The 15,654-nt window shown below is 38.1% G+C and overlaps 1 protein-coding gene across 1 annotated transcript in view; it reads right to left on the bottom strand.

The window, feature by feature from the left end:
• The window catches only part of MOCOS (molybdenum cofactor sulfurase), a gene marked incomplete at its 5' end in the record, with an annotated part of 233,577 nt that overhangs the window by 190,504 nt on the left and 27,419 nt on the right, over nt 1-15,654 (bottom strand). The window contains one exon of the mRNA XM_082045174.1: nt 14,498-14,564. Coding sequence (XP_081901300.1) covers nt 14,498-14,564 — 67 coding nt within the window. The remainder of the gene's footprint in view (nt 1-14,497; nt 14,565-15,654) is intronic.

Below are 15,654 nucleotides of genomic sequence, written 5' to 3'. Positions count from 1 at the left end.
TAGTACCATGCTGAGAGTCTCCATTTAAAATTACCTACATAAATTATCAAATATAATACCTTTAGCATATAACAGATTGTGCTTACCAAACTATAAACACTCGAGGTTTAGAAAGTTCAGTGGCAGTGTGACTACTAATGCACTGGAGGAATGTTTATTAATTTTCTAATAGGACTATCAGACCCTAAAATGTTGCATAACACAGTAATAATCACAATTTGCGAGGAAGAATTTAAGATTCTAATTTTCTTCCTTATAATATCAGTACCTTTTCCTGAGCAACACAGCTGTGCTAGACCAAAAGCATAAAAGTTACATACAGTCAAAAACCATCTACCACAACTCCCCTGACACCATTAACAGTGGGAATAATGTACAAGACAGGCGAGAAGTATGTGCCCAGACGTAAAACCTTCTGAAAACTGTTTTCTACCAAGTGATATCCAGGATCCTGGACTTTCCAGCCCCAGATCCGTAAGTCAGTGCAAGTCTCCAGAAATCTGAGCATTCTCTCTGAGCACTGACAGAAGGGCATGTTCCAGGGGAGCACCTCCCATCTTTAGAATCATAGAATCATTTCAGTTGGAAGAGGCCCTCAGGATCATCGAGTCCAATCATAACCTTACTCTAGCACTAAACCATGTCCCTAAGAACATCGTTTGAATGACTTTTAAACACGTTCAGGGATGGTGACTCCACCGCTTCCCTGGGCAGCCTGTTCCAATGCCTGACAACCCTTTCAGGGAAGAATTTTTTCCTAATATCCAATCTAAACCTCCCCTGGTACAACTTGAGGCCATTTCCTCTTGTCCTATCACTTGCTGCTTGGGAGAAGAGACCAACCCCCTCCATGCTACAACCTCCTTTCAGGTAGTTGTAGACAGTGATCAGGTCTCCCCTCAGCCTCCTTTTCTCCAGGGTAAACAGCCCCAGTTCCCTCAGCTGCTCCTCATCAGACTTGTGCTTCAGGTCTCTCATCAGCTTCATTGCCCTTCTCTCAACTCTCTCTAGTACCTCAAACTTTCCCACTTTCAGAGACAGGACACCAGCCTAGCAGGCACCTTAGGAAGGCCGCAAGCTACAGGCGTTATGATGCGCTGCTGTGAGTCTGGTAGCAGTAGTTTGGACCATTTCCATTTGCCTGCCCTGCTGCCTGCGAAAATCTCCCCATCATCTTAGCCAGAGCTGGCCCTGAGCAGACGTGCGTGTCTCTGCTGCTTCAGCACCACATCCAGCACCTGGATGTACAATGACCCCGCTCTGCTGGCTCCAGTACTGAGGCTGGATCTCTGGAAGAGGTGTGGAAGGAGGCCATGGGACAGAGTAGCAGCAACATGACCAAAGCTGGTAGAGCATGATTTATGTCACAACTCATCTCACTGCTCCCTTAAAAGCTGTCTAAATGCTTTGCCACGTCAGAATGAATGAAAGATAAGTCTGCTGGCCTCTGTTCACCAGATAGTACTTTGCTGATTTTTTCTTTTCCTTCTAGAAAGTGTCACTGATCTGTATGCTACGCAGGATAAATCACCAGGGCAATTTCTTTCACTGTGGTTGTAAAAACAAGTTTAGCAACATTTATATTTTGCTTTGATTGAACCTTCCCACAGAGCTGCCTTTCACAAATTTTAAATGACTTACAATATGCTCTGCACCTCAGTAATTACATTCTAAGTTAACAAGTTCACACACGCTCTCTTTTTCTAGCGACCCACGTATGCTTGAGAGAAATTACTTCTGAATATGCTTAATTTTTAAGTTCTCATTTTACACACTGTATGTAATCAAACTTTTTATTAAACATTGCCAAGCAATCTGTCTCATTTAAAATGAGCTGCTAGAGGAGGTAAAGGTCCATTAAGCTGTTAATTGCACACCATAACTCTGATTTCATGAAAAGTTATGTTCAATATAGTTTGCTCAAATGTTTAATTCCGTATTTACCTAATTCTACTGCCATAGCTACTACATTGGTCAGGTATATGATAACAAATCAATACAGCCACACCAGCAAAATTCTCCCATGCAGAAAGAGGGAGCAAAAAAGAGTATTTCATTTCCATTTCTCTTGTTTGAGTTTGACACCGGGAATTTCATTGCACAGGTATGAAACACAATTGTGCTAATGTAGAAATACAAGTACACCCTAAAGGCAGAGTATTTCTGCTACAGTAATGGCTTAAGTGACTTGAGAGCTCAAATTCATTGCAAGTAAACCTAAATTAGACCTGAAAATGAAAGTCAAGCAAGTGACATAAAAAATGTTATGCGACTGTTTTTAAATTACTTATAATGGAGGTCAAAAATACTGTAGGCTGTGAAAATAAAACTGAGATTACTCCAAAACATATAAGTCATATACAAACATTTTCAAAAAGATTGCCACCCCTTATATATGATTCTAAAATCATTTGAATGCAGGTCTTTGCATGCAAAAAACATTGTCAAAACATTTAAATTTGACTACACTCAACTCAAGAAACATCCATGCTTTTTACATACTGGCTAATTAACCACAGCTTACTTTGTATCATGTACCCTTGCCAAATAAAATTGTATTTCTCATTCTTAAATGACTTTATATCCACCTTTGTTTCAGTTTGTTGTAGCCTGAATCTTAAGATAATGAAATTAGAGACAGTGGGAAAGGATGAAGCATATATTAATTTCTCTCAAAAGGCACATAACTCAAAGCACACTACCACATGAATGTTGACTGTTGTTTTTCCTTTTTTCCTCCTATTCAATTAGCTGTGCAGACCTCTTCACAACACTGAAAATGAAGTAATTAGCACTGGTATTTGTAAATTTACTTGGTCTGGTAGAAGACTCTTTGTCAGGGGAATCTCTTTTCTCCAAGCCTTATAACATGTCCATAGGCACATCTTCAGCGGCCTGTTTTTCCCGCCTCTTATAGAGGCCATGCAGTTTAAAAACAGTGGGGCACCTTTCCAGAAAGAATTTTTGGTCAATCCCTTCCCTCTGGAAGACCTGTGATATCTCGGAATCGCCGGCCATGCCTCCTTCACATACAGCAGCTTATTTCACCGCACTTTCTACATGGGATGGCCACAACCAGCAGCCCGTCAGCACGAACACCAGAATTCAGATGCTTTGGCCCTTTCACTGATACTCATGCTCACAGCTCTGATTTGCATGGGCCACAGCCAGGAAGAACAGTTTTCTTAGCTCTCTTTCACACAACAGAAAAAACACCTGAAGAAATCAAAAGGGCCGCAAATTTACAAAAGAAAACAGCATGAGTATTTTGTTAAGTACAAACAGCCATGAAACATATCTGCACTATCTTTCAAATTACAATAGCTGTTCAGGGCCTGAGACTTCAGATTAAGAGAATTAAATTTCCAAAACTCAGTGAAGTGTGTGCTTATTTAATTAAAAGCAGGCAGAATTTCATTTGCACTTCATTGTTAAGAATACCACCTATAATATCACATTTTGGCAGTGCAGCTTAACTCCAATTTATACTAAAAGCATACTTCATCAAACTCATTCTGAAGTTCATTACAAACGCTAAATGCCAGTACTATTTGCTATAGCGATCTCATCCCATTTGGATGTTTAAATAGGCAAACATGGTCAGATAAACTTGGAGCAGCTTGTGAATGTTCTATGCTTTTTCAGATGAAGGCTTTTGTGTTTGATCTGCTACTGTGAACTACATTATGTATCCTTGATTTTAAATTTTTGCAGGTATGGCTTGAGGTGTTGAAAAACTACAGAACTTTCTTGCTTGTAGCTGTGCCTATAAAATACATCACGTTATTTTATCTTCCTCTCACAAATGAAGCAGCATATTACACTCATTACTGGACTATATACTCCACAGCAAGGATTGCTAACTGATTGACAGATATTTGCCCTTGTGCACTGCATTCAGACAATGCATATGGCCCAGACTGTGTCCCCTATGGTTGGCACATAGTAAAACTTTCTCCCACCCAAAGGAGAAAGAGGGAGACTCAAAGAGAAGGAACAGCATCCTATTTACTGAGACAGCTGTAATGTGCTACTTGAAATTCAAAGGCCTCCCTCTTCCCTCTGAGCAGCTACGTAAGCCAAGGAGGAGGGAGGAAAGGCACTGCTCCTACCCATTTTGGCTCAGGCAAGTTTGGTTACCTGACCTACAGCTTCTTCCTTGGCTAAAGTAACCTGTGGCTGACAGTTTTACAAACTCCTTTCAGTCTACTACGGCAGCACATACAACTCATCACAAATAAACACAGGCTGCAGTCATGGACAATAACATGGAAATTATCTGCTTGTAGCACACAATTTACATCAGAAGAACACAACCAAGTAGAGTTAGGGGTCTGTTTTAATCCAGGCTCTGTCACTGCCTTCAGCTTTTATGAATTCATAGCAAGACTGGAACTGAAGGTTTTGCAGCAGACTCACCAGAGAGTCAGCTTCCTAAAAGACAGCTGAGAGGGACACCACACAGGATTTTGGCCCCAGGATTTTGGAACCAATAAGTCAGTGAAATTTTTCTTCGCAAGGCAAAAGTAACTAGGATTCTGCCTTGCACCTCGGCTGCAGAGTGCTTCTCTTGTTAGCACTAAAGCCTCAGCATTATATTCCAGAGGTCAGTTGTAGTATTGCTCATTATCTTTGGTCTTTTGGTGGGTTGTTGGGGTTTTGTTTGTTTGTTTTTTCTTCTTGTAAGACAATACTGTTTTCTTATACAGTTTATTCATAAGTCAGGAAAGTCTATTCTATGAACACTGACAGATTTTCCAAATAAGTGATTCATATCTCTAAAACCCCCTTTTATCACATGACGGGCATTGTGCAAAAAAAGAATGTAGTGAAATACCAAACACCTTTAAAAAGGTAAAGAAAGACAAATGAAAAGAAGTGGTAAAAAGATAGCTGAGAAAAGCCTGAATGATCAAATGTCTTTTGAATAATATAGACTGTGAACACTGGATTCATTACAAGCCTAGGGAATCTTCATAAAATCCAAAACATACACATCTTACCCCTCTAAATAGTTTCACCACGCAAAAGCTTGCAATAAATTTTAAAGTACTAATACCATGTTATTGAGTTGGCACTCAATAATACTAATGACTCAATGTTCTTCTGCCTTGACACATACCAAATATACTAATAAAATCTAGCAAATTAAACCTGTATTCACTCAATGTTATTAACCTTACTATAAAGGAGACAGTTCTGTTCAAAGTCTTGCTTCATTTATCTCTCATATTCCTGTATCTTACCGTGGCTCATGCTGCTTCTTAAAGGCATTCTTGAATTTCAAGGGCACTATCTTTGCTTAAAAAAATTTGCATTAGAATGTTTAAAAGAGGTGAGAAACTTGAATCAATTAAATAAGTAGAGAAACAAAAGAATAAGGAAAGTTAGAAGGAACTTATTAATATTGTCAGCATATGCTAAAAATGTTTACCTGAGTTTTAGGCACTTATTTGCTGCGTATTTTTAAACTACCAATGAAAGCTAGTGCGTTTAATTTCAAAGAACTAGATGCACAAAGTGATCAAGTTAATCAAATAATTTTCTCTCCTTCAAGTCAATTTGTTTTGCTACAGAAAACATAACTGTACAAAATCTCAGAGTCTCCTTTCATTTGTGCTTTATTCATATCAGTATCAATCAGATTATGGATCACATTATCACTTTCAGCCTAGTATGAAATTCCAGAAAAAACACAAACAGGAAAAATCATCTTCCAACAAATTTATTACATTCTAGAAGAATCCTCACAAAGCTGTGCTTGATTTCTTCCTGGAAATCCACTGTGCTGGCAGGTTTCCCCTACTCATTTGAAATGTCCATGCCGTTTCCTTATCTTTACAATACTTTTTGTCTTCTCCAGGTACCCAGAACATTTGATCAGGTCACATCATCATTTAAAGAATCTTTTATTCTGTCTCAGTTACCATAACCTTGATTGCCATACTGCAGGTCTTATTTCAATGACCCCATCCTATTTTGTCTACACATTTCGGAAAGGTGAAAGCAATCCAGAAGAAGCCCAGAGACACAGTCAATGATATTGGGGTGGGGGATGAAGAATACACCTTAGAAGTAGAATCTAGGAGCTTATCTTGTTCAACATGTGAAAACAAGAGAATGGGACAAGTCTCTACATAAATGGGGTTAATGGTAGAAGGGGTTAATGGCAGAAAAGATCATCAAAACCTATAGGTAACAGAAAATTTTGGCACAGAAACAAAAGTATACTGGCTTCTCATGAGCCAGTGGATAAGGGAGTTTTCTAGCCCTCAGTGGGGAAAGATCACGAATAGTAGATGAAAAGTATCCTGTAATAGCAGGAGATGAGACACAAAACCCTTGAAGGTCACATGTGTTCCCATACTCTTGAACTATACCAGCAGGGATGTGTTTATGACCTGGTTCTCCTGAAACCTGGCACCCTAATACTCTTACTGGGTCCTCACACTCTCATTTCATCCCTGCTTAGGCTAAGGTGGCTGGTTCGCAACACATCATTACCTCTTGCCAGTCATCGCTCATCATCCCATACTCCCTGTTCTGCTTACTCAGTTTCTTCTGCTCAACACTGATGCTGTGATGCTCCTGCTGGTGTTTAACACATCACCTGGGCAGCCTGGAAGCTGTGCAGATGCCCTGCTTTTTGCCACAGAAATGTTCACATTTTCAGAAGGGCAGCAATGACCTCAGTAGCAAGCAGTGATGTGCTTACTGAACACAGCTAGCTGGCATCTGCCTGTGGCCAAGTGGGTTCTCAGTGCTGAGGGGAGAAAAAAGGCAACAACCACTAACAGATGTGGGATACTAACTGAGAATTTCAGCAACACAGCAGGTTGCAGAGAGAAGAAAAGTAAAAACCAAAAAAAAAACAAACAACCAAACCAAACCAACCAACCATACACACAAATGCCCAAAACAAACAAACAAACAAACAACAACAACAAAACAGTATTAGGATGACAGCATCTAGCATCAGTGCTGTAAATAACCTGGTCATTAAAGAAAGAGAGAGCTGAATGCATGTGTCATTGTTTGGCAAAGCAAATGTGTTTGCTTTGCCTGTAAGAAGACTGGATGATCTACAGATAGTCTGGAATAATGCGTAAAAACCAATGGCATGATTAGAGACGAGAAAGCAGTGGCAGTTATACTTCATGTAACAGAGACAGAAGAAAATTCTCAGGCTACATCACAACTAAGAGAAAAAAAAAAAATGTAATGTAATCAGTGAAACACTGCAGAGTCACCTGCCCGCAAAGTTACCACAATTTACAGATCATATCTGCTTCTGGCGAAAAATTAATGGAAGTTCCTGAATACATCTCTATATTCAGACAGTTGGAAGTTTACCAATAGTTTAGAAATACATATACATATTCAAAATGTAAATATACACCATGAACTAGCTAGCCCATTCATAATGATACAAAAATATAAGCAATATTAATAGCTATTCACTTAGGTGGAATTTATAATAAGACCATTTTGATACAGGGAACTGACAATTAACTAATTAACACTTAAAGAACTAACACTTGACACTTAGAGAACTAACCCTTACCCCACATCACTAGACTTAACGAGCCAACAGAGAGCTAACCGTTTAACCCACATAGCCTTTCTTAGCTTTGTGTACTTATTGTACGAGAAACAGGAGTTCGCTGACGCCTTGCAAAGATAATAATCCTTAGGTGCATCCTTGGTGCATCCTTGCATGAACTAGATAACAGAAACTTGGGCACAGGCCAGGAGATACACCAGTTTTAACCAACTCAGCAGTCTGAGTCCTAACCAACTCATCATACTGGACCAAAGGTGACCGTGAACAGAGAAGAGGACCCAGGTTCACAATCACTGTGCAGCTGCAACCAGGAGGTGCCAGAGGTGGAGACTATGGAATGGTCTCCCGGAACTCATTGTAATAAGAACCGCCTTCTCGGGGACAGGTTATGAATATGTATAGGTGTTCCTAAAACTTTCATGAATATGTAACACTTTACTGCATTTAACCAAGCTCACAGCTACTGTAAACACACACACAACTTGGGAGGAGCTATCCCCTGTGTGTCCAGCACTGTAAATATATACCATCTTTACAATCTCAAGGGTTGTAAGGTCATTTCCGTGCCTCAATTTCAGCAGATACCAGTGTTTAAAGTGCTAAAAATCAAGACAGGATTATTAAATGTGTGTAAAAAAAAAACAGCATAAAAGAGCTGAGGAAACAGAACAGTAAGCAGAGTCAGAATTGGCATGCCTTTGGATGGGGAAAAAAGACTCATAATACAAATGACGACTGGTTAAGGACTCAAGTCTGCTGGTTAAAACTGCAGCAAGGTGTGGCTCCGGAAGCAAATATGAGTGCAGAAAGCTCCCCCTTTTCAGCAGAAGTGCCACCAGGAACTTCAGAGTTGTTAAGACACAGATGTCACCAGAGAAACCCTTGGGCTGCTGTAGTGTCTCTTCAATGGAAGTATTCAGATGCCTTTACAACTGAAATGAGCAAGTTTCAAAATGGACTTCAATACTGGGTTTGCTAACTTCACAGAAAGAAAGATTATTGGAGACTACTTAAAGAGGGGAAGCAATAAATTATCTCTGTTCTTCTAAAATATACATGAATTAGTCTTTCCCAGGGTTATGATGTTAAACATAACATAAGATACAAACAGCATCAGTTAAACTTTCATCGGTCGTTCACTTCTCGGTAGAGAATCACTGAATATGTTTCAGGTTGTGGAGCAAAACAGAAAGTGTCTGCAGCCTTCAAAAAAATAAGACATGAGAAAAAATATCAGCTGAATTTTGGACAACATACATAACTCAAGATGGCGTTCCAAATTTTGTAATTTGATTTGATGTAAATGGAGCACCTTTAATGCGACATAACTTATGCTGAGAAACAGAAGTGCAATTAAGTCAAAACAAAGTTGTCAAGCACAATAGGTGCACACATGGGATGGCGGAAATCACTTTTGTGGTAAATATTCCATCTTCCAAAAGCCTTATTTGAAACACAAATGATCATCTAGGCCAATAATGAAGTTGTCACATTTCCTTTGAGCTGGCAAAGGGACCACTGGGGCTCCCAACAGGTGGACAGGACTATGTAACTGCTCAATAAGCAGCTGGGGAAACAAGTGTTACCAGAAAAGTCACAGCCCCGTGTCTTGCTATACTGCTTCCTAGGAAGCAACTGCAAATCCAGACAAGGGAGGAACACTGCATTTCTTCTACAAGTATTATATAGCCTAGGGAGGGAAAAAAAGCTTCCATATAAACCCAAAAATAAAGAGATGAAGTAAAAGGAAAAAATGGAATTTGCATTGGGGAAATTTCACTATTCTTATCAATGTGTTTTGTTCCAGTTGGAATGTCTCATTCATGACTCAGGTGCCCTCTTGCAGGCTCTGCTGCTGACACAGAGGCCATCAAAGCCCTGCCACAAGAGCAGCTGAGTAGGCAGCAAGGCTGTGTGCATTTAAAAACTGAACTAACACGGTGGCCTGAATCCAAGTAAGCCTGTACCACTCTCCCTGCTCTGGATGTTATGTAGAGAGCAATGGCACAGCAAGATCATTTTTAAACTTATTCTCCATTGCTTCTTTGTCACACCCGCATAATAAAAGCAGATTCCTGAGGTGTTTTTTTCTGAATTGGGAAGGAAAAAAAATTAAAGGTCGTATCCACTGTTTTTCAGACATCTTTGCAAAACACCCTCTAACCGCCCACACAAATTAAACTCAGTATTCCCAGAAGCATTTCTTCCCTTGTGTTCATGAACTAGCAATCTCGACCTCTAGATTTTAATTTATTTTACTGAAATATTTATTTGTTTCAATAAATGAAGCATTCCAGATTTGGCTCTCTTTGCAACAAAGATTACTCAAAGAGCATGACCATGAATGCACAAATTTTATTTACTGCAATCTATTCATATAAACCATGAAGGTATAAAGCTGACTACTAGAAGAGTAGCAGACAGCATTAGCAAATTCCTTTCTACAACTTCAGTTTATCAAGCTAATGGCTTGTGAATTTATTAAAATAGAGATCAGAGTCCAGGAGCAAAGTTCCAAAGTAAACCAGACTGATTTCATTGGTTCTTAAATCAGTCTCCTAACTCATGAAAAATAAAAGTACCTGTTACCTTGTCCAGAAGCTTTTTACTACCTTGCATAGGATCACAAAGAGTAAACCCCCCAAAGTACTGATTGACTCCCAGAAGCAACTGTTCATAAAACGGAGTCCTTTGTCTTCATTTTAAGTTCACTATCCATCTCACTAGCTTTTTCCTTTTAGTGCTAGCAAGAAAAAAATAGGTTCCCACAGTTGTGTAAAAGGCCAGGTGTGGCCAAGGAGAAAACAAGGAGCATCTGCACCAAAGCCATTGCTCTGTTGTCGCTCAGCGCATAACAGAGCACAGAGTCAGGATATCAGCCAGCTCGCTGTGGGCACACTGGGATTGTTTCACTGCATGCCTGCAAAAAATCACTTCATGAACCCTAAGGAAAAATATCATTCCTCTAGCCTATTATCAAGCTCTTCCAGAAAAACTATCCATTACTCTTCATTGCCTTCCAGTGCTTCTCCCGTTTGCCATGTACAGAGTCACCCCAGCGAGCACTGTCTGCTTTTTCCAGGTGCCACTGACTGTGGTATTTCAGACCTGCCCTGGCAGCTGAGCAGCGGGATTGGGAAAACCAAGACTTGGATATGACATTATAAACCAAGCATGCAAAAGGGCTGAACCACCTCAGTTTTGAAACTAGGTTTTCAAGTTGATAGGTACCATTAAGGAGGACAGGACACATCACTCAGGTGTCACTCATCCATACAGTCTCCCACCAACGACCTTTGCAAAGGACAAATCGATACTAAGCAGATACTGTATCTACTATTTCTTACTGTGTGGGAAAGGTCAACCACTTTTCATGTATGTATCAGTTCTAACATTACTGTTTTCAGACACATAACTGCTTAAACCTGGAAATAAAGGAAAAAATTCTTATCTTGCACATAACACCATTTCAGAACACGTGATAATTTAAAAAAAAAAAAAATACTTGGACTGGAAACTTATTTCATAAGCAAGGTACAATGCTTATAGAAGGAATGTGAAGCTCTAACTTGCTCTCATGAAATAATCTCTATAAATATAATGTAAATGAAATTATAAACAGCATTTATAAAGCAGCTTCCTTAGCAAAATCTGGGACCACCTGTGTGTTTTATCACAGAAGCAAATATTTTAATACTAAGCTGTTTACATTCGTTTTGTGCATGCTTACTGCACCTTTTTTCATTCGCATGCACAGAGATTATTTTCCCCTTATAGTTCACTAAGGTGGCCTGTTTTGAGAGAGACCTTTATAGAAATACACATTTTGGTTCTATATTTAAACATGATCTCATTTACCACAATGCCAAATCCTTTTAGCTTCAGTGAGAAAATTCTATAATACACATATTTCTACAGTTTGGGAGATACCTGGTGCTGAAATCTTAGCTGAAATGTCTTGATTTTTTTTTTTTTAATATGTATTTAAATTCCCAATGTATGCTCAACACTTTGTAGTAGCTGAAAGTTCAAGGATGAACATCAAAACTCTATTAAATTCAACAACATTGAGCTTAACTGAAAAAGGCATCCTGTTGTATATCTTAAATACACAACAAACATAAAACAATATTAAATCTTTAGTCTGTCTCTGCTTAGAAGACACTGCTGCACTACTTCATATTGCAAGTGTAAGACATACAAGGACGATGTTTTCAAATAATCAGAAAGCTAGAATTTTAAAAACCTTGCATATGGGAAACGGGTTACTTGGTACTCAGTGTAATGAATTTCTGAGTTGCATTATCTCTGCAGCATCATAAGGATATATTGCATTAATGTTCTTTGGCTGTATGGAAGTAGAGAAATGGCATTTCCATACATCCAGAAGCAAAATCATAAAAAGGATCTGTAATCTTTTGATGTATACATTTAATAGATTTAGATAAGGTTTATTAGAGTTCCTGCATCCTCTTCTCAGCATCACTCATGGTTAATGTAGAGATACACATATTTTAAAAATCTCTCAGCAGTTCATTTCAAGAAAGGGGAAGCAATTCTTTAAGAATAAAATAGTTATTTTTACTCTTGATGCACTTGACTTGGTCAAGAGGTAAGCTGGATTTATTATTGTAGTTTTGTAAATCACAGAAAAGATTCATTGACTCAAATACTTAATTATTTATGTTATTTTCTTGGAAATCCATGTTCTAAGAGTGCTTTCTGTTGGTCAAGCAAATATGAAGGCAAATCCAAATCATACAGTTTTGTACTGGGGAACGGTGTGCACTGCCAGATTAGGAAAGTCTATTCTGATGCTGCTATCACCAATATCAACTAATATAAACCAGAAATTATGCTTTGTGTTTATTTTTAATTAGTTGCTTGTGTCATCTCATCAGAAAACCAAACTTTTTTTTTTTTTTAAAGATCTTATTGCCTTGGAATCAAACACTGAAAAAAAGCTGTGGCAGCCATGTGCCACAAGAAGAATTATAAGTGAGCAATTAATTTTAAGATTTCTGAAGGATTTCTGAAACTACCCACTGAATTATTTTTTCATTGAGGAAATTGAGTCTATGTGCTATGATGTAGGACACAGCTGCCTGTCTCTGTGTCTTGTCATATTCCTTATTTTGATTAGCTGCAATGTCATAGAAGTATAGATTTTTAATATACTTTCTATTGCCTTTCAGATGGCTGATGTACTGACAGTGTTTTTGGGGCATTTTCTTCCCGAATTTTTATGACTACGCCTTTTTTTATTACTATGCTTCTTAATTTTTTATTGCAGAATAATGACTAAATTTTTATAGGGATAGATGACAAATTCTATTTGGTGCAATACCGAAAAACGTTCATTTGGATGCAGAAGGATTTTTACTAAAAAAAACATAAACAATATAGACACTGGTATGATTCTTGTCATCTGCCATCCTGCTCTTATAAAAGTCTCCTGCTTTTTAAAAGATAGATTCAAAATAAAACAAGCTGAAAATGTCAGTTCTATGATGCGTAATGGTCTATGTAAGTTACACAGTGGAAGTTTTTCCTTACTCCCTAACATTGAAGAACACAGCAAACAATAGTAATTATTCTAGAAACAGTTACGCTTTCCACTGTGCCTTCATAAGAAGAACGATTAAATGGCAACATTGAAATATCACTGAGAGTTAATGGAAACCAAAATGCTAACGCTGCATGTGAGCACAGAGGTGTGCTCAGGAGGCTCTGCAGGGCTGTAGGTGTTGCTGTACCCAGCTCACATGTCTGCTTTTGAAAACAGCTATTCCTCATAGATAGTCTCTTTCATTTAATTTGGCCATGCACTAATAGGTTGTCATCCTGCATAGCATGAGAGAGTCTTGCAGAAGAAGCAAAACTAAATACTTTCTCCAGAAGGCTGGTGGCTGGGGGCATGGGGGAAGCTTATAGCCTGCAGCGTCTTCTAGCTAGAAATCTTCGGTTTTCACACCCTCATAAAAGTGCAGTCAGAGAAAAAGCAGCAGACAGGTGTAAGGAAGATTTTCTTCATTACAACTACGAACACTACAATGCTATAGTTCCACTGCTATTGATCTGAATTCTGTGATGTGTTTTGGAGGAATCTTTGCTTTTAGGGAAGACAATAAAACAAAGAGGAATCCATAACGATTCTTTCCTTGCACAAAAAGTGACATTAAAAGCAGATAAATAAACTCAAAGCATACATATTCTTCTATAAAGATATATTGCATAAAATAGCAAGAGTTACCTAAAACAAACCCCTAAAAACAATAACCAAGTACCTAAATTGTACATTTTTTCATGGTGTAAACTAAGGGCAAGAAGTGTACTTTTGGCACATTCTATTCTGAACTTTCAGCAGGGTACCTTGTTTAGAGATTCAGTTCACTTTCTTGCCCATACTCAAAAGCTCCAACACTCAAATTTACCTTTTCTTTTTGCTCATAAAAATTACACTTAAACTACTTTAAAAGCTATTTTATTATGACAGAAGCAAGTACCTGCTCTAAAACAATGTACGCATTCCCATAAGCTTTTTTTATAAATTCTCAAAAGCCATTATTTTCAACTGAATTTTAACCATGCTGTTGCACTTAGTTCCACCTTACTATCTTACCATACCATCTTACCAGTAATCACTTTTGAGATTCCAACTTCTAGATCTTAATGAAAATTGTGGAGTTATATTACAGCCCTAATTTAACCACAGGACTCTGAGAATTTGGGCATCTGGGAGAAAAAGAACAGATTTTGTCCAATTCTAGATTGTCCAAGTACCTTGTGTTTTACAAGTGAGGTAATTTCTTTAGGAGTGACAGATAACCCTCAGAAAATGACATCACATCAAAGTCAACAAAACAGCACAAGCTTAATCAAAGTGAAAACTATGAAGTGCATGATAAACACATGAAAGAAAAATTATTCTACCTGTATCGGACATGCTCGATTGTGTCATATGTCAACTTGCTGCTGATGTTCTGACTGTGAGGGTTGCCTAGGAGACAACAGAGATATAGAAGTTAATCATTAATCACAATTTTGCTATTAATTTTCTCTTTTATCAAAGAATTACATGAAACCAGCATGAAAAGATGATAAAGAAAGATTTAATGTATACTTCACAGCAACGCCCTGAAGCTCCTTAGAGCAGTTAGTCAAGAGAAAGAACATATAACAGAAGAAAGCAATTATGACAGACCTTGAAACTTCAGCTGGATCTCTTACTGATACTTAAGCAGTTCCCTTAAAAAGAAGGTACAACTGCAAACGCACAAATATACTAGGAAAAACTACAGACAGGATGCACATTCATAGATAATTTGGTGCACTAGCCAAGAAACAATTCAGAAGAGAGAACATCTGGAGATAACAGACATTCATGACTGGACACCAGGACTAACCCAGTTTTTATTTAGTGTCTGAAATTCAAACAGCTCATGAAAATATAAATTTTATTGCAAAATTAGTAGCCACCTTAGCAGTCCTCAGCACAGGCATGCATTAACAATTAAGACAGCACGTAAGAAGAAGGGCATGAATTTATCTTCTTGAGCAAAAAAGATTACAGCAATATCCACACAGGCACAATATACTTTCCTATTAACAACATGCCTAAACAGTTGAGAAAGAGAACAAGAAAAATATTGCTATATAAATACAGTTTTTGCAGTAGGTTACAATATTAGCTGCTCTCTTTTTAACATTTTGAAGTCACCCTGCTGAAAGTTATTGAGTGAAAGTGTTGAAAAGAATAATAAATTTTGAGCTCAAACCCAAAACTAATACCTAGACTTTTCGTTTGTGCTGTTGAATTTCTGTAATTTCCAATTCAAATATTTTCAGTTTTCAAGTGAGAATCTCTTACTTGCATTCCTTTCCCTCATTTACACATGGAACAGCTAAACTGCAGTTCTTTGGGCCTGTGGATTATCATCAAGAAAATAAAAAAAACTGCAAGTCAAAATGCCCCTTCACTCACACCTCTGTCTGTTAAATGAATTCTTTGTATACAACAGTAACTGCCCTCAGAGTATCAGAGATGTAACTGAAAAAAAAAAAAGACCATAATAGAGCTCTTGTTATAA

The sequence above is a fragment of the Streptopelia decaocto genome (genome assembly GCF_964273445.1).
Source record: "Streptopelia decaocto genome assembly, chromosome: 2".
NCBI classification, from domain to species: Eukaryota; Metazoa; Chordata; class Aves; order Columbiformes; family Columbidae; genus Streptopelia; species Streptopelia decaocto.
Note: the sequence above shows the minus strand (reverse complement) of the source record. Positions and strands in the feature narration are given on the sequence as shown.